The sequence below is a fragment of the Merops nubicus genome, unplaced genomic scaffold, assembly GCF_000691845.1.
Source record: "Merops nubicus isolate BGI_N331 unplaced genomic scaffold, ASM69184v1 scaffold3150, whole genome shotgun sequence".
NCBI lineage: Eukaryota > Metazoa > Chordata > Aves > Coraciiformes > Meropidae > Merops > Merops nubicus.
This window is the reverse complement of record NW_008581977.1, coordinates 1-24,033: the sequence shown is the minus strand read 5'-3', so window position 1 is coordinate 24,033 and position 24,033 is coordinate 1. Positions and strand designations below refer to the sequence as shown.

At 36.2% G+C, this 24,033-nt stretch overlaps 1 protein-coding gene across 1 annotated transcript in view; it reads right to left on the bottom strand.

Annotated features, from left to right (window-relative positions):
* Nucleotides 1-21,447, bottom strand: part of VIPR2 (vasoactive intestinal peptide receptor 2) — a gene marked incomplete at its 5' end in the record, with an annotated part of 49,169 nt that extends 27,722 nt beyond the window's left edge. Inside the window, 3 exons of the mRNA XM_008936131.1 lie at nucleotides 7,028-7,125; nucleotides 9,197-9,304; nucleotides 21,295-21,447. Coding sequence (XP_008934379.1) covers nucleotides 7,028-7,125; nucleotides 9,197-9,304; nucleotides 21,295-21,447 — 359 coding nt within the window. The remainder of the gene's footprint in view (nucleotides 1-7,027; nucleotides 7,126-9,196; nucleotides 9,305-21,294) is intronic.
* Nucleotides 21,448-24,033: the final 2,586 nt, after the last annotated feature.

Below are 24,033 nucleotides of genomic sequence, written 5' to 3'. Positions count from 1 at the left end.
AATTTCCAAAGTTGGTAGTAAAAGCACCTGCTAAAGTGAAAGGTGATTGGTCCAGAAATCCCCTGAAAGCAGAAAGGACTCCCACCACAGACATCCTTCAGGCCAGTTCTCTCATGCTTCAGGTATTATCAACTTGCAGCTGAGATGATCTCAGTCTTTAGAAAACAACTAATGGCCAATTCTGTAGCACTGGCAAGAAATACAGGAGCCATTATAATCAAAGTCTCCCAAGAGTCGTGCCCTTTATATATAAGCTATGTGTCACCTCCTCAAGCAAATGGAACTATACCAGCCAGATTCACTCTATTCTTAGTACTGAAAGTTGAAAGGTCCTTCACCTAGTCAATTTTTGAAGGCATCATAAACCCCCATTATTCAAGCTGGGAGCTAGACTATTGTCTAATACTCCCAATGTGGACGTAGATGCATAAATTGCATCAAACTGCATAAAATTGTCAATTGTTGCTGTCTATAAACAAGTTTCCATGACAGGTGTGAATATGACAGAACTGAAAATATTACTTCCAATCTTTTTCAGTCATTAGACTATATAATAATAGACATTATTATATAATAAGAGTGTTTTGTACTTTAGCATAAAGAAATCAGCTGTGGTTCAAGCAGCACTGGGTTGACTGAAACATGCCCAATGAAAAAGTTGGACTTGTTTCATTTTTTATCATTCCATACCCTCTTGAAATATCTGTCTAGATTTGATTTCAGAAAAACTCTGTCAACGGAATCTTTTTATACTGGACCTGTCTTACTTGTATCTGATCTCAGAATCCTTAAATGAAGGAAAAAATGGTGAAAACCCACATGAAGTTTCTAACAAATCATCCGCTGTCCAGCCACATTCATGTACCTGTCTCCAATTTAGCTTCTAGCAATGTACTCCAAGCTTGACTGTAACTGTCAGGCAGGCTGCTTGTAAAATGACTCCTGTCACTTCTACCCACTGGTGAGAACAGAAGAAGTTGTCTTCCTCCATAAAAAACACACTTAAAATTCTGGCATTCTGTGCACAAGAATGACTCTTGCAACAAATAGTCTGACTGAAATCAAAACAAGAATCCTCTGTACTTTTAGCCCAGCCCAACAGCTGTCAGTGTCAGCAGGACTGAATCTGTCTGCTGGCCATTCATTTCCCAAATGGACAAACATGAAATAGCTACATGGAGGTTCAAGTCAGGACTGAAGCTGATCAGCCATGAGTACTTCGACATGACCTTAATACTTGCCATAGTAATTTTGTTCAAAGTACAAGAAAATAAGAAATAATTACACAATTAAAATTATTTTATGATACAGATTTTAATTATTCTCTAGTCTACCCTTGAAATTGTGGTTAATGAACACATTTCCTTCTTTCAGACTGTTTTACTGGTCTAGTATTATAATGATCAAAAGTCTTAAAATGTTTTAAAATTTTCTGCTAATCAAAAATGAGCCCTGCTTGCCAAACTACTGTAAAGCTAAGTAAACGCTAACTCATTTTGAATCCATTACATCAAAAATTGTCATTATTCAAATGTAGGTGTTATGAATTTCAAAAACAAGTATAAATTTTAGATGATCAGCATGAAGCACCTTATCTGACACAGCATCAGAGGATGCAATCATACCACTACTTGAATTTCCTGTGTGAACGTAAATAGAAGTCTCTTAATTTGTCTGTAAGACCTCTGTAACTCCCAGTGACCCAACAAAAAAATTGGCAAATGGTGTTCTGAAATTTTATGTTTATTAAGTATACACATGACCACCATAAAGAAAGAGAATTAAATTCAACATTGTGTTGTGGTAGCTGAAAAACACCAAATTACTTTAAATTAACATTGACTTATAGATATTAGGTACTTGTCACTACTTTGTATTTTACATAGAACCATTTAGAAACAAACTCTTCATAATGTATTGGTGCAGAAGAAACAAAGCAATATCAAATCAGAGAGCACATAAAAAGCAATGTCTTTTATGTAAGATGGGCATATCTTATAACTTATTTACTAAGCTCTGTGAGCCAGTTCTGAATTAAACTTCAGCTTCAACCTTTGATTTTAATAAAATTTGCAAAAAAATTTGCAAGACTGGCAGGAGTAAAGTGAGTGCAAAGAAGGTATGGATTGACCAACACAGAATTTGAAACTAAATTATATTTGTATATTTTTGTAAAAACTTTGAAGATTTTAATCAACTATAAATATCAAAACCTCTTTAGATTTTGTAACTGCATCTGAGCATAAACTGATTCAAGTCATGCATATGAAATTTGAATGCCATTATGAAAGTGAAATGAAATTTACTTCAAATCTAACAAAGAGAGAACTTTTCCAACAGCAGTAAGAACAGCTGGCCTCAGCAAAATATTCACATGACTATCTGAGCACTACTGATTCCAAAACTGAAAGTCAACTATCTACTTTTCAAGTTTTGAGGAACATATTCAAATTACCACCATTAAACTAAACTCAATCCATGGTTAGGCCCAGCATCATAAGCCACCATCAGTGGCTTATGGTTTTCAGAACAGTGTTGTGGAAATGTTTGCAGAATCTCTAACTGCTTTGTAGGCTATAAGATCTAATCCTAAAATGTTTCCAATTTCTTTGTGGCAATCTAATGTTAACAGGTTTTAAAAGGGTATGAAAAACCACACATACAATTGGATAAGTAAAAGTTTGTGTAATTAGCATTATCTTCAAAACACCTTTTTTATAAAATCCATTCTTACACACACTTGTGTTTTTTTTTCTTAGAACAGAAACCTTCTTCTGCTAATGTCTCCTTTAAAGTTAGTTTCATGTTATTTTTAACTACGTTCAGAAGACATAAGTTGTCTTTTTATGTACAGAACAGACAACAGAGAAGCTTCCTAGGAAAAGTTGACAGTTACCCAGTGGATCTTTCAACCTCAGCCTTGGTTTGAAAAGACCTTTAAGGGCGAGATAGTATTTCAGTGCTGAAGGAAAAAATGCTCAGAAAGTTTAGGGCTTGATTCTTTGTCCAAAGGAGTTTTGCTACTGACCAGAAGACACCTTTAACGTAAAAGAAAAATCCACACCTCTTTATTCATCTAACTAGAAATCTAACTGATCATTACTGAAGTATTTAATTGTCATCCAAAGTGACTTTTCATTTTGTGTTCAATGGGCTAGTATATTCCTGCTAATACTGTAGAGAGTCTAGTATTCACAGATATGATTCCTTACTACTACATTAAAATTTGTGGTCTTATATTTTCATGTTACATATGTCACAGTACATTCCATAATATCCAAATATTCATGCTGGAAGAACATATCAGAAGACCTTAAACTGCATAAACAACGTAAAATCAGAACTGCGCCTAGCAAATGTGTTCAGTGCCTTGGAAACACTGAAATGAGCAAATGCAAACAGAAGTGGGATAAAGACAAATTGACATCAACAACACAGAAGTAATTTCTAAAATGTTGTACTTAGAATAAATACCGACAGATAAAGAGAAGGGTTACACGTTGTGGACCATTTACTTTTTTCTTATTAGGCAATTCTATATATTCTTACATTTTTAAATGGTGCAAAGAAAAACAAAATTTACTAAATATACAAGTAATAAAATCAGTATTCCTCATGGTATTTAATAATCTTTATACAAGTGATATCTGACATGTTTGTCCTTCAATTCACTTAAGCCTAATCACCCCAAAAAGATGAGACCAGCATTGCCATAACTATCTCTTAATAATAGTAGCATCATTAATTTTGTCAGTAAGAATATCTTCTTATTCAATGTTCCCTAACCACAATGGGAGAGATGACAACTCTATAAATGCACAAACTTCCATATTTTCCTGTGTAAATATGTAGCAACATATGTGTATCTGTGAATGTGAACATTCTTACTGTGTGCTGGTATTCTGGTGTCTTGGGACAGTCTGCAATTAATAAACTAAATTCCCACTGAAATTAACTAAATAAACTAAATTTCCCACAAGAAAGAATATCAGCTTATATTCAGGCCTAGTCCTTCTCACTTAAATACAAAAATCTTCCATTCATTTCAAGTTCTCTTAATCACACCTCATGGAAAAAGTAATAAAATATGCAGAATGTAATGTAAATAAATACAGCATGACTTACAGGCACACAGAAAAATTGCTGGTAGATGGCTGCCCTGCATTACATTTCACAGAGAGGAAAGAATTCAATTTAGACTCAATACAAACAATCCACTAGTCCAGTGCAATGATCCACTTCACACAGGGAAGTCCTGCATCTGTTTTCTAGAGGTAGCTACAGACATTCAAGACAGTGTTTGTGTCAGTCCTGACCTCACTGCCCTGACCCCACTTGTCTTGGGTAGTGTATCTGTACCGTGCAGTGGCTAGCACACACAGGAGGGTCTCTCCAACAGCAAGCCTTAGAGGGAACACTTCAGGAAGCTGGCCAAACAGGGGAATACTTCCATAAATGATGTTTCTACTTATGCAGAAGCTGCAACAGTATCACCATGTTTTACAGCCCTGAGGGTCTTTGTCTCAGTGAACTGTCTTTGTAGGACTCTGTGCGTTCTAATCACATCGCCTTGTAAACTCTATATATTGGGGATTTTGTGTGACCTAATGAATCTCAGGCCAGTTTACACTATGATTACGTGAAGCTAACGACCCAGTCATTATTTTAAATAAAGTGGACACATTTCAGTCCTTTACATTCACCAGGCATCTTGCCATATATTAAAAATATTGACAATGAGTTTAATAGCCTCTGAAGAGAGCTAGCACACATCTCTAGCTTGTTCAGTCTAGATAGAAGGTGTCAAAATATGTCAAGGAAAGGTTGCAGTGAGGCTTGGGTTAACACACCTTCATGGGTGTTTCTAGCATGGTCAAATCAAGCTATTAATTTTGCCACTGTGCTGCCATGAGCTCAACAAAAACAGAAAAGGGAAAAAAAAAGACACGACACTTACTGCAATGACTGAGATGAAAGTAAAACGTATCTTGAACACCAGCAGTAACTAGTTTACTTATAGGAAAGAGATTGGAAGTGTATAATAAAGGTTTAGATCTACAATTTGATGTGATGACAACATACAGTTTGTTCAGACACTGTCATACTTGTCAAATTGGTCCCCTATAAATATAGGCAGAAGCACTAAAGAATACTAACAAAAGATCTAACATAAAATAAGACACTCAAGTGTGCTGTATCAGGAACTTATAATTTCAAAATGTTAAGGTAATAGTTTCTTTTTATAGAACCTAATAATATGCCATTTGACATGGAATAAAAATTGAACATTTTAACTGAGTAAAATCAATGCAAACTGTGGAAGCAGACAAGTTCTTTCAGCACAGAAGCAATAGATGACATGCTTATGGTATTTTTAAATAAGCTTTCTCATTTCAGTGCATTTTCCACATAAAAAATTGGCATCTATTAATAAACGGCCTGTTCAGTATTTGCTCATTGATCTGTCATTTAAACCCTCTCTAGAATATTCAAAACTGCCTAAAATAGATGCATAGCTGGAGACATATATATATATCTGTGTATGCATATATATATATATGTAAAAGTAAATATAAAATATGTATAGAAGTGAGTCCCTGTTGAAGAAAAGACACAAGTCCATATGCTAAAAGACACTAAAAAAACAGTAACAAATATTTAATTTGATTTATATTGGAAACATTCAGCAGTGAAGATGCAGACACCAAAGACAGTTTCTATCTATTCCTTTAACATTGTTTTCAGAGCAAGTATACAGAAAAAAACTTAAGACTTACCATACGAAAAGTATTTTGCCACCTTCCCTAAGACACAATCTTAGTTACTGTAACTTTGAGGGCAACCTCATAACTTCAACCTTCAAATTACTAATTATTATGTCAAGCAAGAACTGCTTTTCTATTATACTAGTTCCTCCCCTAAGTAAGTATTCCTCGCTACTTGAAATGTTATCTTTTGTTAATCTGAATTTTTAAGTCTTAACCCAATTTTACTCCACATGACAGTGTCTGGGTTAAGTGACAGTGTTCTAAAATATCTGTTTTAGCAATAATGTGTGTGCATTCCAAACTGTCAGACAATACTGATGCTTTAAAATGTGTCTTCAGAGAATTTGGGAAACCCACATATTCTATCCATTTTATTTTCTGTTTTCAACTAGAGCAATGGCAGGGCTTTTAAATACATAAAAAGATGGTAAGAACTAGCTAGAATGTCAGTCTTAGCTAGAATGCCAGCACATCTCTGCAAACCAGACAGAACCAATCTGCTAGAGCTATTCCACACACACTAAAACCCAGAAAAACCCAACCAGCCAAGCATCTTTATTCATGAGAGGACTCCATCTGTTCACAATAACAAGTGTTTTACTGACATTATGAGCTCATGCTTGTAAACAAAACCTTGCTCTGTTAGCCCCAGCAGGAAAACAGATAGAAAATAGGTAAAAAGTGATGGAAAAAGTACTTCCCTCAACAAAAAGAACAAGAAATTGTATTTGCAAAATGAACAAACTAATTTTTTAATTTAAAGTATATTTAGGATATCTTGACAGCTTTCTGAACCACTTCTAATTGCTAACTAAATTTAAAGTCCGATATAAATCTGCAATAATTTCAATTACCTAAATTAATTATATTTTTCTTATAACATATACAAGCAATCAAGTGGTGCATGAACAGATTATTACAATATGATGATTTCTTATAATAGAAACTTCTATAAATAACAAAACAGAAAACACTGACTTGTGTGTCAGTGCACAAGCTGAGTAACACTGCAAAATTAGAAATACAGATGCCTTACTGCGGTTACCAACTGTTTAGAGCCTTGAGTTTCAGTTACTGAATTCTACATTTATTTCATTTTGTGGTATTTGCAATCCAAGCATATGACAATCAATGCTACCAAAAATTACTATTTTCATTAATTATGATACAGTAAAATTTGAATTATTTAGAAGCAGAATACATCTGATAGCTGTACTGAAGACTAGCACCTAAATGAAGAGAAGAATTATTTTCCCTACCTTATAATCATCTTCATAGTCATTATATCCACAAGTACTTAAGATGTCAGGAAAAATATCTGACCATCCATTACTCGTACAATTTTTGCTAATATTTCCTGTAAAGTAAAATTTGAGAGTTTAAATCAGAAAGATTCAAAAGTCTCCTCATCAATGGATCTTTAGACAATATGACCTTGTCATTTTTTGTTAACATCCTCTATTTCCTAGCACTCCTGTTAAAGCAACCCAGACATTTCTTTTATCTGTTCAGAAAAAATTAAAAGGCAATTCTTCAAAAATTCTAAAGATGAGAAGACAACTATTTTTTTAATTCACAATTTTAGTTAAGAAATCCTTCAAAGAATTTATGGTATTTAAAAGCCTACTTGTGATCTGGAATAATTTCATAAAAAATAAGGTTGTCTAGATCATCTTGTAGTAGAATTTAAATTCCTCTTAAACCCTGAAAAAATGACAATGTCTCCCAAATCTGGCAAAATAAAGAGTTAGATTACTTGTTTAAAGATATTTCTATAATTTTGTGCCGTAAGAAAAAAACAAATTTGAAATGTGCTGTGTATTAACTAAATTAATTACATATTCCTGAGCATAATGACATTATAAAGGTACTGAGATACTTGGTTAGATCTTAAATGAATCAACCATGCAGGATGTGTGCTGTCTTCCTTCTCTGACATTACAGAAAGAAATGACTTTAAAAATCCTCTTCAGTCAACGGATACCTCTGAAAACCCACCCTTTTAGTTCTGTAAACTGGAAGTAAACAGGTAGTTTTGAAAAAAGACAGATACAGGAAAATTTAGTGATATAAAAAGGAAGTGATCTTTCAGTCGTGATGATGCCATGCCCAAGTGAGACAGAGCTGCAATGCATTGTGAAGGTTTCAGATGTAAATATTTATTGCAGTTATTTTATAGGAAAACTAAAATGTTACTGTAACATAAAATACTAACAGTTGTTAAATATCAGCCATCCAAACTCCAAAGTGATCATTCATGCCCCAGCTGTTGGTAAATAGAAGCAGTGTGATTTAATCAGATTTTGAACTTTTGATATATATGAGTTTGCCTTGTCTCATGACAACACTTCACCATATTTGTTTGAGTCATTTGAATTCTTTTATAGATTTCACAAGATTTAGTGAAGATTACACATACTTGCCCCTTTATAAACTGTTTAGACTATCCATGATAAATTAATCAAGATTCACCCTCCAGGAATGAAAAACTTTGGTCATCTGTAGATTGTTTTAGTTACCTATTCTTTACTGGAACAAGACTTCACCAACAGTTTTGAGAATCAAGGTATTTTAGTCATATCCCAAGTTAGCCTCTGTTAAAAGAGTCTCTACTGTTGAAAAGGTCTCCACAGAAACTTCAAAACCAGAATTAAATCACTGTGGTAAGTTTTGCAGATTTCACTAGCTTTTCATCAGGTCTTTATGACAAAGGTTTCTGACCTGAGCAATGGTGGTAAGACCTTTCCTGTCTTTCCTGCTCTATTTTGAGAGACATACATGAAATGCTATGTGTGAATCATCTATTTTTGAAATCCCACTAACAAGCCAAAGTGCAAAATTAAACCACAATATGATGTATTGACAAGATGGTGCAGAAGAGAGTAGACTTAAAACAGTTAAATGTTTCAGCAATCTGAGACACTGATGAGCTCCTGTTGAAGTCCATTAAAAAGCAGAATAAAACGTTTCATAATAACTACCTTAAATTGCAATAGTAATAAATTTTAGGTAGTCTGTGTTAATCTTGGCTCATCATTCTCATGAAGGCAAGGCAGAGCTCCCTTCCTAAGCACAGAAGGAACAACCTGCATGTGACCTGCTGGCAGCTTTTAAAGATGTCAGTCAGGCTCAGCTGCCTTAGTATTAACGGAAATAGGTCAAAAAGAGCAAGCAGTGTCTTCAGCCTTGATGAGTAACATTATATCAGAAAACATATTTAGTATCTGACTCAAGGAATATCACACAGACCACAGAGACACTTATTTGTCTTTTTCATGATGTGTCATGAACAGCTCTGTTAAGAATCTATTATTTTAACTCTTTAAAAAGAAAAGAAAACCCTTACTCTGCAAATAAACTACTTTTAGCACATTATGTTATAAAATAGCAAAGAGAAGCCAACAAAAACACATCTTAAAATGAAATACCTGGTTTGCCAGAAAAAAGGCTAAATACTTTTGGACAAGGGACAGTGACAGTCTCTCCAATCTTTGCAGGACGCCAACACGTAATGTTATCCCAGACTCCAACACATCCTGAAACAAAACCAGCAGTAACAGACTTGAGAGCCCAGTCTGGCATGAATAACCCTACCGTTTTTACTTTATAGAGACTTAGTGAAAGCTTTGGATGAGTACTTTCTCTTTCAAGAAACTTGCAAAGATGGAAATTCTGTGAAAATGTCAAGGGAATTATAAGAGTCTGCTGATTAACCAGCTTAGTTAACATATTGTTTGCAAAATATCTCATTAAAACTATGCCATTTTGATGGGATGACGCTAAGAAAAAAAAGATAAAAAATAACTTCTGAGTATTAATATGGATTATCAACAATTCCAAAATTGTTAGAATCTCTTAATCACAGTTAAAATTAATTTTTTTGTCTGCAATAATAGGCAGATTCAATATCACAAAGAAAAAATTAAGTAGTTCATTGGACTCAGCATGTCAAATACGATAGGAGCACATGATGACTGGAACAACAGACATGAACTTTCAAAATCATCTATCCCACAGTAAATGACAGAGCTTTGAACAAAGAATGCTTCTGTATATTGATTTCAGGAAAGAAGGGTCATAAAATTTTACAGGCATGTTTTATAGTAACAACATGTTATGAGCAAATACTAACTTCTTGTTACAGCTTTGTCCATGATGATGTCTATATAAAACTGGCTCAGAAGCACCTTGTGAATGAGCATAAATTTTCCTATAGAAGATTTACTTGGATCAACCATGCTTTATTTGTTAAAAGGTGTCTACTTATAATGCATGCATTCAAGTGAAGAGTTATGAAAGTTTCTGAATATAAGCCTTATGAAGAATTAATTATGAGGACAAAGAACTCAGAAAATGTTACTTATATTAACACAGTTCGATTTATCTGAAAAAAAAAAAAAAAAAAGTGCAAAATTCCAGCTATATGTGTCTTCAAATGAGGCAATTGACAACTTATATTTGTAATTAAAGCTAAAGACAGAAACAAAACTTTTATCTTACCAGTATTATCTCCATAAGATTACTAGAAAGTGTAAAGGACTGTTTGTTCTTTTAAGTGGAGAACTTGAAACGTGGATTAGGAACTGCTCACATCCACATATAATACTATTCTTCAAAAAATTTATAGTATTAGCAAGTCACTATTTATTTACTTTGTGCCAGTGTGCCAGTCCCAAAATCAAGCCACCTTAGTTAAATGAATCTGGAGAAAGAATATTTAAAAGTTCTATGTTTGTATTAAACTATATCAATGCAATTAGACCTGGACAACTTGTGTTGAATTAAGAAGTGTCTAGCATCGCACGTGTAAACTAGGGACTAAAGACTGCATTACAGGACCAGCAGCTGGATTTGCCCCCGGGGGTATGTCCTAGCTGTGGCATGAAGGGAGAGACAGTGGCATAGTATTGCCATGGGCCTTGCTTTCCTTTGGAAGACATCTAAGTGTGACAGTTGGGAGGAAGCCTCTGTGCTGTACCAAGATTAGGGTTTGGACACGAAAAAGGAAGACGAGAGGAAGATTATGGGGTAAATTCTGCATTTGGTCGCCAATTCCATCAAGTCCTCTCTATACAGTTTCCCAAGGAAATCCTATTCTCCAGAGGAGTCACTTGTTCATGGGGACTGGGTCTGTCTTCATTCTTCTTAGGACTATACAGGTCTCAATGCAGCATCTCTCCTATATTCAGAAAGCTGATGCCAAAAATAAGGGATTACTAATGGGAACACTTCACAAAGTTTATCTGTGGGTAGATAACGTCTAATGCCTTATCTGCCACTGCCTTGCACATTGCACCAATCTCCAAAGAGGTACAGAAAAATGTCTTAAACATTCATCATCTCACCCAACCACCCATACTCACTTCAGTGCCTTTTCCAGTCAAGCATAAAGAGTCTCCAAAGATGGAGATACCACAACCTCTCTGGGCAGCCTGCACACACAACTTCCTCCATTAATAATTTTTCTATGCATCTAATTAAACAGGATTTCCGTTGCTGCAGGCTGCTTCCATTGCTTCATGTTGTGTTTCTTAGGGGTTTTTTGTCTGTTCACATCTGAGAAGAGTCTGGCTCCATCTTCTTTAAAAGCCCGCTAGGTAGATGAAGACATGAATCAGATCACTCTTACAAAAGCTAAACAAACCCAATTTTGAGTCAGTCATTATATGCTACATATTCCAGTGCTATCTCCATGCCCTCTGCTGAGACGATAAATGGCTTTCCTGTATAGAGGAGCCCAAAGCCAGACATGGTACTTTGCTGAGATGCAGTCTCACTAGTGCCCAAGAGAGACAAACAATTACTTCTCTTGATCTATCCTTTTGCTAACGTAGGACAGTATACAGTAAAGCATCTCCACAAGGCTGCACTGCTGACTCAAGTTTAAATTAGTATTTCTAAAGCAAACTCCTAAAATGGATGAGGAGTTCCTGTTGCCACTGACAATTCACTCTTGCAAAGTTTCTGGTCCTTACCTCCTGAATGAGTGCTTTTAGCAACAAACTCAGCATGAACTCAGGGTGAATACTCTTTGAACTTCATAAGCAGTCCCGTGTTTCTTGATGATCATTCAGAGTTTGTCCTTTCGAGTACATCTGCCCCTACAGCTGGTTCATACATTTCTGTAACTCATGAGTTTTGTATATATTTCAATTTACCTGTGTACCCTGTATTCCCTTCTCACACTTCTGGCTTCTCTTTTAGCATTAGTAGCAATACCTCTGAGATTATGTTGGCTTGGTTATTTGTACATAATTTAAGAGGTTTACATCTGAGGAAGCAGATGTAAACCTACATTCCCTCTGAAGTCAACAGAACTTAAAATATGTCTAGGTGCTTCCTGAGTTGCAGAACTGGGTCAAAATCAAGTCCAACTTCCAATGATGCAACACTAGGGCTTATACATATTAAAGAATGTTTACCTTAGCCAATTCGGGTCATGCTTTCTTCCTAACTGATTTTAAGCCAGAAACAACAACAACAATGTGACATACAAGCAATCAGAAAGACAAAGAAACTGTTTTATTCATCTGCCAGCATTCAAAACTGTAGTGACAAAATGAAACTCTTTTGTCTCCAAGGGATGTACTGCCTGAGCCAGCATAAACAAGCCCTGGAGTACACAAGAATAATTAGCATCTTGTGTGACTTTAGACCTTTGTAGTTCATCCCCAATTTCCACAAACGAGATCTGAGAGCCACGAAAATCTTCATGCACACCCATAAAAGCTGATGACTCAAAACTTTTTCCTTTTGCTACAGTAATCTGTAAACAGTTCAGAGGCATTTATAAACTTTTGCTACTCTGCTATATGGACTGGGCTAAAAAGGAATCTAAACAACATGGACTTCAGAGCTCCATTAGTACATTTTTCACAAAAAAAAAACCAAAAAAACCAAAAAAAAACCAAAAAACCAAAAACCAACAACACAAAAACTGTTATTCAAGGTTCAACTACATGAAGTATTTCACAGAATACTTAAGTCCAAGTAAGTCCTATTCCCACCAAAACTAATCAACACAATTTGTATCAGATCTCAAAGCTAGCTTTCTGGAAGGAAATCAGTACACCAGTTTCTGACATTCAAAACAATAAAAGTCACTAATGTTTGCTGGGGGATGTATTTTTTACCTCAGTTTTTCCTCAGTATTTCAGGACAGGCATCTACTGCACAGGAGAGAATGATACTTTTTCAGAGTCCAGAAATCAAACAGATGAAATAACAAAAAAGGTATATTTGTTACATCTAGACTACATTCAAGTGCATCAGCAATCAGGAGACTGAAACTTCAGTGGCTGTCATCAGAATTCCAAGAAGAAAATTAATCCTCAATTAATGTATATTTACAGGCTTATTTGTTACGGTCCAGGAAATCTGAGAAACTGCTGAAATGTCCTGGATGCACTTAGAGTCACTGAATGACTACAGTGCACTTCTGAAAACTGGTCCAGTGCTGAATGCTGAAGTGATGGTGTTACTGGTGTGCTGCTAGAGGCTGCTACAAGTAAAACCATTAAACAATATGCACTTTCTGGGATTTCAGATAACACCTTTCCGCATTTACTCCTCGTCCTCTCACTACAGATTTTTTTACAGTATTGTAGTCACATACCTTTTTCTTCTCTTAGCAAAACATACCCTGATTCAGAGATGGGATACAATTAACAAGTCCATTCTTAGTACACTCTCATCAGTTTGTCACTTCCATCCCAACAACCTATCTCTATTGTACACCACTAGCTTACTTGTGCACAATGAAACTAGTAATTAATTTCCCCCTGATCTTGGAAACTGAAGATCTGGCACAACTGGAGACCCTGGCGAGTCTCACAGGTCTTCAAGTGCGTATTACTCTTTACCCACCATAGTATTCTTTTACAACAATGACATCCGCAATATTGTCAGAAAGTGAGGAGAAAGATTAACTTCATCATAAACCAACATTAACATAGGCCACAATAATTGCTTTCAACGCTTGGCAGTTCCTACCCAGTTCCTGTAAGCAGCCTACAATGCCATAAATACCTGCACTGCTAGAAAATGAAGGTGCAGTGAATGCTATGTTAAATTTGTCTCCTCCTGGATGTAGTTCATCTAACTTGATCAAGCTTGATATTCTCCCCACTCCTCACTTCCTCTCTACTACTCTCTATCCAGAAATTAATGCATTCAGTGTTAGGATTTCTGGACTGTCATCCATCACTGCTGCATTTCATAAAACCACTATGTATGCTCTTATTCTCTAGAAGTTTTATAGAAGCCTGTTTCCTACTGTCTTCAAAGGATACTCTTCAAGTAAGATAGAAAATATTTTTTTTAAGTTTTAGTTCTAGTAAAAATTTTGCTAATAAAGCTATAGAAAATATCTCACATTCTAAATAAAACTTAAATTGCTCCAATGTTTATTTCATATGTCTGCAATTTTCTATATTATGTTTAAAAAATATTCTAAGTACTCAAAAGTATTTTAATATAGATTTTTATCCTTTTATGTTCATTAATGGATTTAGTCTGTTTACATACTACTTTAATATATCCTCAAGCCTTGAATATTTTTCTCTTTTCACTCTGATATGTACACATGCAAACCAAGTCCAGCTCTTGATCTGTCCCAGATCCTCAACTTTTTCTGTGCATCTCTACTACTATACTTTCTATACTTTTTATCACCTTCTTTACCTATTAGCAAAGACAAAAACCTATGTTCTTCATGCCTATTTCTGTGGTGTCTAGAAGAACTCTCCTGCACCCTGCATGTAACAATCTCTTTTCAGCCTCTTCATTTGCATCATTTACTTCTCTGGTATGTCCTTCACAGCATGCCCAAGGAAACAATCAGACTTCCCACAAAAACTTTACTCAATGACTCGCTCAAAGATGTGGCCACAGTGTCACTGCTCTACTACTCTTCCCTGCTACTCCTCCAGAGGATGTTACAGATGCTATTCTTAGCTAATTTCAATGAGATCACTTACTTTGTTTGAATGTTTGGTCTTTAGTGCTTGTGAAGGGTTTGCAGATACTTCATAATGAAAGGAAATGTAACAGAATATAAACTACACTTTGTTTCTCATTTTTTTTCACCTTACATAAGTATTGCCACCACATTCATCATCCTGCTATCTGAGATCTAGTCTTTGTGCAAGAAGTCTGCTTACCTACATGTGCTCCTTCATCTATAAAACTGTGTAACGCTGTGTTTGTATACACAAGTTTTTAGATACACATTTTAGGCATATACTAACCACTAGGTGGCACTTTGCTTTTGGATTTTAAAAACTGCCAATTCAAAGAGAGGCTTGGCATTTTTTAAACTGTCTAGGCATGAGGCATAGAGGGCTTTGAAAATCAGCCAGAAAGTTATCAGCTAGTCCAGGGTTTATTTTTCAAACAGGGAAACATCTCGATTTTTGTACTTAACTTGACAAAGCAGAAGCAATCTCACCTCTTATGGGCAACGTTTTCTAGACTGTAGGTCTGAAGGCCGCTGTGTGTAATTTCTGCCACATGAGAATTTATGAACTTATACGGACTGAAATTCTTGCTGTATTTTCACACAAGTAATCATAAAGAAAGGAAAACGAGGCACTAGAGAAATAGCGAGACAGCAAACTGGAAGCAAAGCAAACTCCCAACGGAACTGCTCAAAGCAGGAACAGGAATAAGTTAGGAACAAAAATCCTGTTGCTCCAAGCTACTTTGAAAATTCAATTTATGTGCTGTCTACTTTGATCAGGTACACTAAGTAGGCCTTAACAGCCCCGGCCAGCCCCCTCTGAGAGCCGCAGCCCCCCGCTGCAGGCCGTGCTCAACGGGCCGATGCTCAACTCACATGCGGTTCTGACACTATGCAACGTGTACAACCTCTGATTATTCAGAAATGCTGAGGAAATGCCTAAGTAAACCTTTTTTTTTAATGACCAGTCAACAAAAATTACTCACATACAGCAAGCAGAATTCTTGAAGCCTACGGTATCCATCAGATTTAACTAGTCAAACAGAATGACAAAACCCAGAGAGTTTATCTCATACTTGCCTAAAACGTGCGGTTTATAGGTTTTCAAAAGCCAGCCCTAATAACAGGAATGGCAAAAGTACTGTTACTGACATTGCTAGGGGATTACTGGCTTCTCATTAAAGGAAACATTTAAGAAAAAAGAAGTTTTATTTCCTTTCTGAAGATCAGTTTCCTATTAGAAAATCAAAAATCTATCAGCCAATTTTGTATTTTAATATAAAGTACGTATTTTTTAGGGTTCTGTGAGGAAATATAAAGTTTGCCAGGTAAACACTTTGAGAAAAACTCTCTGGAAAACACATTTCCATCCAAAATTTCCACCAAGTAAATCCCACTTTCCAATTACTCAAAATGTTCTTTAAAGATGAGCATTTAGTTTGTATGACTGGACAGTACTCCCATCTTACCATAAGAACTCCATTTTCTACTATACTGCAAGGATATTAACGAATGTACAGTCAAAGCTATAAGAGGTATCTTCATCTTTGTGTTGCCCTAATTTAGGCGTGCTGTACATTCTTCAAATATATCATAAAACACCAATGTCCTGGTCATGTAAGTCTCACCCTAAAATATTAAAAGTCGTTGTAAAGTATTTGAGCCATATATTTCTGTTAGTTTAGATTATGCATAACCCCTGTATTGTTCTGTGGATTAGCTGGGGCTTTTTCAGGGCTTTGGTATCCAAGCTTCATTCTTTGTGGTATCTGAACTTTGTTCAAATGTCATGGAGAGTGAACTGCCATGATCATAGCTCTCTTCGTCAGGCCTCAAGTGCAAAACTATACAGGGCAGTATTTCTTTCAGAATCTTCTGAAAAGCACAATAAATTCACTTATGGCTGTGCACTTTCCTTTTTCAGGATTCCAGATGCCATTTATTTGTCTACTGCTGAATTTCTATTTATGTTTTCTTGAGGTAGAAATCTCAGACTTCAGGAGTGTAGAATGTACCTGCAGGCACATATTGCCTCTCTTGTTTTAAAAAAAAAAAAATGTTATCATCACTCTTAGTAGCCTTTATTATGTAAGAATTTTTCCTGTTGGTTATTTTTAGGTAGTTAACTCCTTTCATCCAAGGCTCTTTTTCACCTATCACCCAGCTTCCTCAGAAGATGAGTCAGCTCTGCCTCTCTTCTGCCCTCACATAATGAAGCGTAGCTTCCACAAAGCCCAGACACTGTCATCACCCTAAGGATGATCAGTTTTATGTGGTGTCATTAACAACAACACTTTGATTAATGTCAAAATAAAGAAGCCTTCAAAGCAGCTCCTTTAGCTCCCCTCATAAACAAACATGTGAAACAAAAAGTAGCAATGTATCTGCACTGCATCTAGAAAAGCAGCAGCACAGAGACTCAAGAACACTGAAGTTATCCGGGCAAGAGCTACTGGTGCTGCATGAAACAAAGTTCCAGGATGCCACTATCTCACTTAATTCTACCTGTAATGCTACCTCAGATAACTCTAAACAACACTGCCATCTGAACTGCTGACTTATTTTACAGACAGAATAGCTGCAAAAGAAAACATAACAGAAACTGGTGTAAGACTTTGATGAGATTGGGAAGATGAAAAAAGGGGAAACCTTGAGGAGATTCCTTTTCAAGTAGCAAAAGAAAGGTCTCATCTGGCTTTGTGTAAGTCTTCTAGTTATTGATCATTGGGCTGGCTTACTTATACTCACATATGTGTGAATGTGTGTGCTTTGAATGCAAAGTAGTCACCTTTCTTGATAGAGAAATAACCCTAACAGCAGAGGTTAGCTGGAGAAGCTAACTTTGGACAACTTGCTATTAGTCCAACATCTGAATATTCATCCCACCGTTCTGGTGACCTTTCAGAAAAATGTGCTGTTTCATCCACAAGATCACGAGCTTATGCTGCCATCAGTGAGTGAATTCTACTGGCAGTGTAATTCAGGATTGTATTATATAGCATCATTGGTTCCTACTGCTTTAAACTTATGAATAAGTAAGACTATCATTTTGGTAGTCCTGTCTGGTTTAATTTCCCATTACTAGCTGCATTATGAAGCCTCTCTTTGAGAGGATGAAATGCTTTCCAAAGCCATTTCTCTTTCCATCTATATCCCTTCCTCAAAGTTAAGATGTCATATCTAAAATTAAAAATATTGTCTGATATATGGGTCTCACAAAAACACATTTAGCAAAGCAGGAGTCTAAAAGACTTATTTAAATGTGCAACCACTCAGTCCAAAATGAATAAAAAAATCCTAGACTTAATTTTTTCATAATGAAATCTTTTTAGAGCTTTACATCGTAGAGCTCTATTATAAAGTCTACTGACAGAGTTTTAACATTTTTGACCTGAAGATTTTCATTTAAAGGTAAACAAAAAATGAATCAACTACTTTATAAAGAAAAAATCTAAATACTCAATAAAGATAGAAATTTGCAGTGGGCCTATTCTTATGTATTTTCAATTACTTTTATTGGGAGCTTTCTGTTTTCCATAAGGAAACAAGCCATGTGTAGTAGGTGAAAAATAAAGTAGCATTTTTCCATATGGATCTCAAAATCCGTAGCTGTTATGAGCTATTTAGAATGCAATCCATTTGCCCTCCAAAAATGAGTGTGCAAAAAAAGAATCCTCTCCTAGGCTTCCAGCTAAGTTGCATCCACCCCTCAGGTATCAAATTCTAGAAGGAAAGAAGAAAACAAATGCATACAGAAACTAATGCAGTCTTCATAAAATAAACAGCCAGATTTGATGGAGAGCACTACAGAGAGCAAGACACTGCCACAGATCTTTGCAGAGTGACTATCTTCCCTAAATGCAGTGTAATGCTCTCCACTAATGGAAGAATACATGCCAATGCCTGAAAATCCCTCAAAGGGTGCAGAGCAGGAGGTCTGGATGTTTAACAGTTTGATGTTGTCAATTGATCAGAATTTAGACAAACTGGGTCCTGTAGTTTTAATATATCCTTCGCACTGTTCAAAGGATATTTACTAACTATTTATACAGTGTTTCCTTGCAAAATACACTATTGCTTCATTAAGCCATGAAATTATCAAGTCCTTTATGGACTTCACACTGATTTTAGGTGCACTAAAAAAATAACTCAGTGAAATTCTTCAGCCCATGTAATGAGGCAGCTCAGGTAAAATGACTGTAACATGACATTCTTATGTTAAAAAAAAAAAAAAAGGCAACAAAAACCCACTAAAGAACCCAACAAAATAACAACGACAAAAAAACACAATCACCTTTAAATCTTTCCTTTATATCTCCCTAGCTGAAAGCAGAGAAGTATTAGCTAAGAGATTTTATACACAATTGCCATCTAGGCCAAAGGAGAAACTGCCAGTCACCCAAAAATTTGGATCCTCCAAAATTCAGTAGCTGTTCTTGCCAGCCAAATTCCAGAGCATGTTAAATAGAGGTGTGCCCAAGAATGTAATGAAAACTTCCCACTGGTTTTGATAATGGAGGCCCAGGCTTCCAGAGGACAATCTCAGTGAACCTTTATTTCCAAATTCTAGACAGGACCTTCACTAAATTTCATTATAGCTTTTGTAAGGCAGGTAGCACATATTAAAGTAGAAAAGTGTGACAAGAGCTGTATAACCATCTTCCCCATTCAGGAAAAAGTAAAATAGGATTTGTGAATTTACTGTAATGAATTGAGTTTCAAATATACTACAAGGTCTAGGAGTGGAGACAGGACTTGGACTAGTTCCAGCTCAGCAATTTTTATCAGTAACTCTTCTTTATCAGCAGTCAGAGTATCGCTCTGACAGTCTGCAAGTGTCTATTCAAAATACTCCTTACATCTTTGTATGAGTACAGAGAGTTTATCAGGAAAATAAAGACACATAGAGAATGGGTATTTTGGTGAATACAAATGCATATATTAAATGTAGGCTCTTCTGAACAAGTTCTTGGTAAAGTATCTATAACATGAAGCATAGGATAAATTCTCCATAACATTAAATATACAGCTTTTAAGGGTTCATTACCACAGGGGCTTTATTCTCATCTTCTACAAAATGGAATATTCCCTTAGCTTCAGCCAGGCATTCAATCAAATGTATAAATCCTTCCACTGCTGTTTTGTCACTACCTGCAGGGCTGAATCAACACCATCAGACATACTGACATTCCAGGACATGAAGTTCTTCTACAGCAGTTTGCCTTCAGGAGACACCCCTCTTCCAATGAAAGAGGCAGCGAAGAAAACATTGCCAGAAAACTTCCTTCTTCCCTCAGGAAACACAAAATAAAACTACTGGGCATCACAAGGATACCCTTGGAGCAGCCCAGCATCTGGATCACAAAAGTAGATCTTGAGGAAAGCTTGACTTTCAAAGCCATACAATAGCTAATGGTGAATTTATTAATTCCAGATTTACTTCATTAAGCTGGGCTAGTAATTATTTCTCCATCTGGCTTCATACTGCTGTTATTTATGCAACAACCATCACTCTTCACCACTCATATAAATAAAAAAATCTAAATGCAGATAAATTATTCCAGTAAGATTTTGCTTGGAGAGATATCCATGTAAACTATTCACTGTTATGATAATTTTTCTAATTACTGTTCTGGATTAATAAAAAGGAAAAATTATAGTAAAATACAAACTGCTGATGATTTTTTTAACTATTTCATTGTATACAAATTAATATTAGGGTATACACTGATCACGTATTTAAATCAAGAAAAGAGATGGAAAAAGCGTCATGAGTTGAGACTCATATCTGGGACTCATTTATGCTCAAAGAGCTCTGAAGATGGCAGGTCCCCGAGGTACCATAACCATCTTCAGAGCACACTCAGCCAGACTGAGTAGGAAAAAATCCCCACCAAAATCAAACAAAACCCACTATGAATCACCTAGTTCAGCCGAAGGAAAACAGCAGCACTGCAAGAGCTGTAGTATTCCAAGGAGGCCAGTTATTCTGAGATGATGCACACCTGGACTACTATATCAAAAGGCAGGACACCAATGAGGCTTAGGTCTGTGTAGAATTAATTCGAAATTTAATAATTCCAGTCACTTAAAGATCATTTCACAACAGAAATTCAATTGTTAGTTTTAGATGTGACATTACTTCGTAAAAACAAAAATTGCATTTTGAAGTGAAAAATGTTCAGCTGCCTTTAGATCTAACACCTCTTTCCTCTCCAATTCCCACTGAAAGCCAAGGCTTTCAAATCTTCCTCAGACTTGTTCCTTCTGCTGATCCTACCAGCCTGCAGGTTCTCTGCCAGTCAGGCAATACTAGCAACAACAGTTTAAAACATAAGAATGTATTTGCTCCCATCTAATGTCCCACCCAGTGTGTGCCTAGCACCTGCACACCTCTCACAACATGCCTGCTGCAGCTGTACCTTTAACACAAAATCTGCCAAAATTCTGAAACAAATGGAATTATAAGCACAGTACAGACAAATATGGCAACTGCAACAGCAAAGGTAAAGGGAGAAAATCTTGAATACTGCAGTTGTCCCTACATTACACATTATCTTTTCTTACCTTTGTAGTCCACTGGTTTTGCATTCTTCAGTAGTTCCATGCACCTTGTCTCCTCCTTGTGAATCTCCAGCTGAAATCTGCATTCTGGATGGACACCATTTACCTGTGTCAAATTACCAAACAGGCTTTGGTTTTGAAACGCAAAATAAAATGCTTTAGGAAGGATGCAAATGCCAGTAATGAAAGCCACAACCAACTGGCACTGGTTTTGCCTAAGTACATGCTAGGCACTTTATAGACACAGTCATTGCCCATTTTAGCTTCTCACTCACTGACTTTTCAAAATGAAATATTAAAATAATCTACCAGAGCAGCCACTGGCTCGTTCCTGTAGCATTGCAAGACCAACTGTCATTAATTCATTAATTAAATATTTAATATTACATATTTAACTTTCTAGTGCCTTCTCCTTTCTCTTTCCAGAGACTTTTTCCTCCAGAAAAAAATGTGAGTTAAACTGAAGCAATAAAGTAAACACATATACTTTTTTTGGTTTTGCACTATGTTAGGAAGATGAAAGTTTAATTTGAATCTCAGAACCTGAAAAACTATCAAACTGCATTCTTTTCAACATGGTAAATTTTGCTTTTCTTCCCTTTCCACCATGTATTTTTTATCTCTTGCAGGCCCCAGAGCATGATTATTTGATTCAAGCAAATGCCACACAAGAAGAAAATCCCACTCTTTTAAAAATGAAAGCATCATTGCCTTCACTCATTTATAACCCTAGCCCCAGTTCCTTCATTTTCAGAAAAGGTTGCTTATGTTCACAGGAAGAAACAGGGATGTAGCAGTATTGGGGAGAGAAACAAGACACCACAAAGTTGTACTGAAGTCAGCTGGATTCACACAGCTTAACAGAGAAACACGTGGAGTCCATAAGAGACTGCACGGGAGAAACAACTGTAGTAGGTGACAAATGGGATAGTAAGAAATGTCACTGGAGCTGAAGGAACAGTGAGATTCTATTAGCTCAAATAGAATAACATCACAATGAAATGAAATGCGAATATTCAGTGCTTCAGTGATCCTCAGACTTGCTGTTACCAGGAAAAAAGGGTGGTCTCTCTCCAAGTTTCTTTCTCTTTTCTCTCTCTCTTACTTGTTAGGTGATATTTAATAACAGAATCTGGTAATAACCTCTGATTCTTGACAGAGGTTTGGTCTTTTTTTAATGGTAAAATTTAATTAATTAAGCTGTGATCATGGACTCAGACCCTAGGACCCAGAGTTAAGGCTGAGCACCTGGTTATTCTTCATTCCCCTCATGGGCAAGCCACTTGTACAGCTTTTGAAAATACAGCATAATAGGTGTAACAGCAGGAGGTGTTAGGAAAACTCACTAAAAATCTCTCTCCTCCAAATATCTCATTTTACTTTCTACAACATCAGAACCTTACTGCCTCATCTTTTCTCCATATTGACTATTGCAATCAGATGTTTTCAGGTCAGACTTTAAAAAAATTATTTTTAAAGTGTATTTGTACAGATCCTTAATACAAATAAGGATTTCCAGCATTTATTACAGAAAGTTCAGCTAGGTTTCAGTTTCATATCAGTTTCAGATATGAAAATATCTGTCTTTTGTTATGTATCATCTACTTCCAGAGAGCTCCCATGTAAAATAAAGTCCCATGTATACCTAATGTTTTCAATTGCATTTTCATTTCACGTAACAGATTTTGCATATTTTTTTTCTCCCAGCTGCAAACATACAGTAATTGAGAGTAGATCTCCTACTCATCAAAAAGTATAATTACTGAGTCTTGGAAAGGTAGGTTCCAGTAAATAGAGATGTTAACTAAACAAGGAATAAATCAAAGTAGCGAATGCAATTAAGAAACCTGCCTGCTAAGTGACTTCTTTCTCTTGTACTTCCAAAAGAAACCTAAGTTTCCCAGCATCCGTGATCTAATAGCAAAAGTTATTTTGAGAATATTAATTTCATAGTACCCAAAGGTAACAAATGACTTTTCAAACCTGGGATGCATGCAAAACCATAATACACGTTCTAATACATACCGCTGCTCCATTCAAATGCACCTCACCCAGCTAAAGGAATTTAGGGTTCAAGACTATATGGCACCAACCATGTCCTGAAATACATCAAGAACCCTGAAATGCATTTTGAGGGCACTCACCACCATTCAGAGCTGCTGCTCATCCACCTTTCCCTCTGCTTTACTAAGGGGAGGTTATCCTTTCTAACCACTGGGCACAGAACCATGTGCACTGTGTTGAGCCTTGTAACACAGCTGGAAATCCATCTGAGGAGTCTCTCTGCGGTTTTAGTGGCTTAACAATTTTTAAGGCATCCAGAACAGCAGTTTGACTGGAAAACAATTCCTCTGACAAGCAGCTTACATTCACCTTCAGCATGGTTTCCCGACTTTTGGTGGTAATTACCTCTTAAATTTACATTATCAAATCATGGAAGATTTAGAGAGCAGATTTTTGTATTATTATTTTTTGGAAATCACGTGTCTGGAAACGTTATAGACTTTTACAAACAACTTAAGAAACGCTTAAAAATACAAAGATGTGAAAAACAGACGCCCTACATTTGAAGCCTTCAGTATTCTGAATGCTTCCACATTCTCAGCCCGTGGTGTGTATTAAGAAGGTTTTTTTCCCCACGTTCCGATCGCGAACCACCCTCTAGAACCGCGCCCGGGCAGCGGTCGGTGGGAACTCCTCGCCAACCAGCGGCGACCGCCGGCTGAGGGGAGAACAGACAGC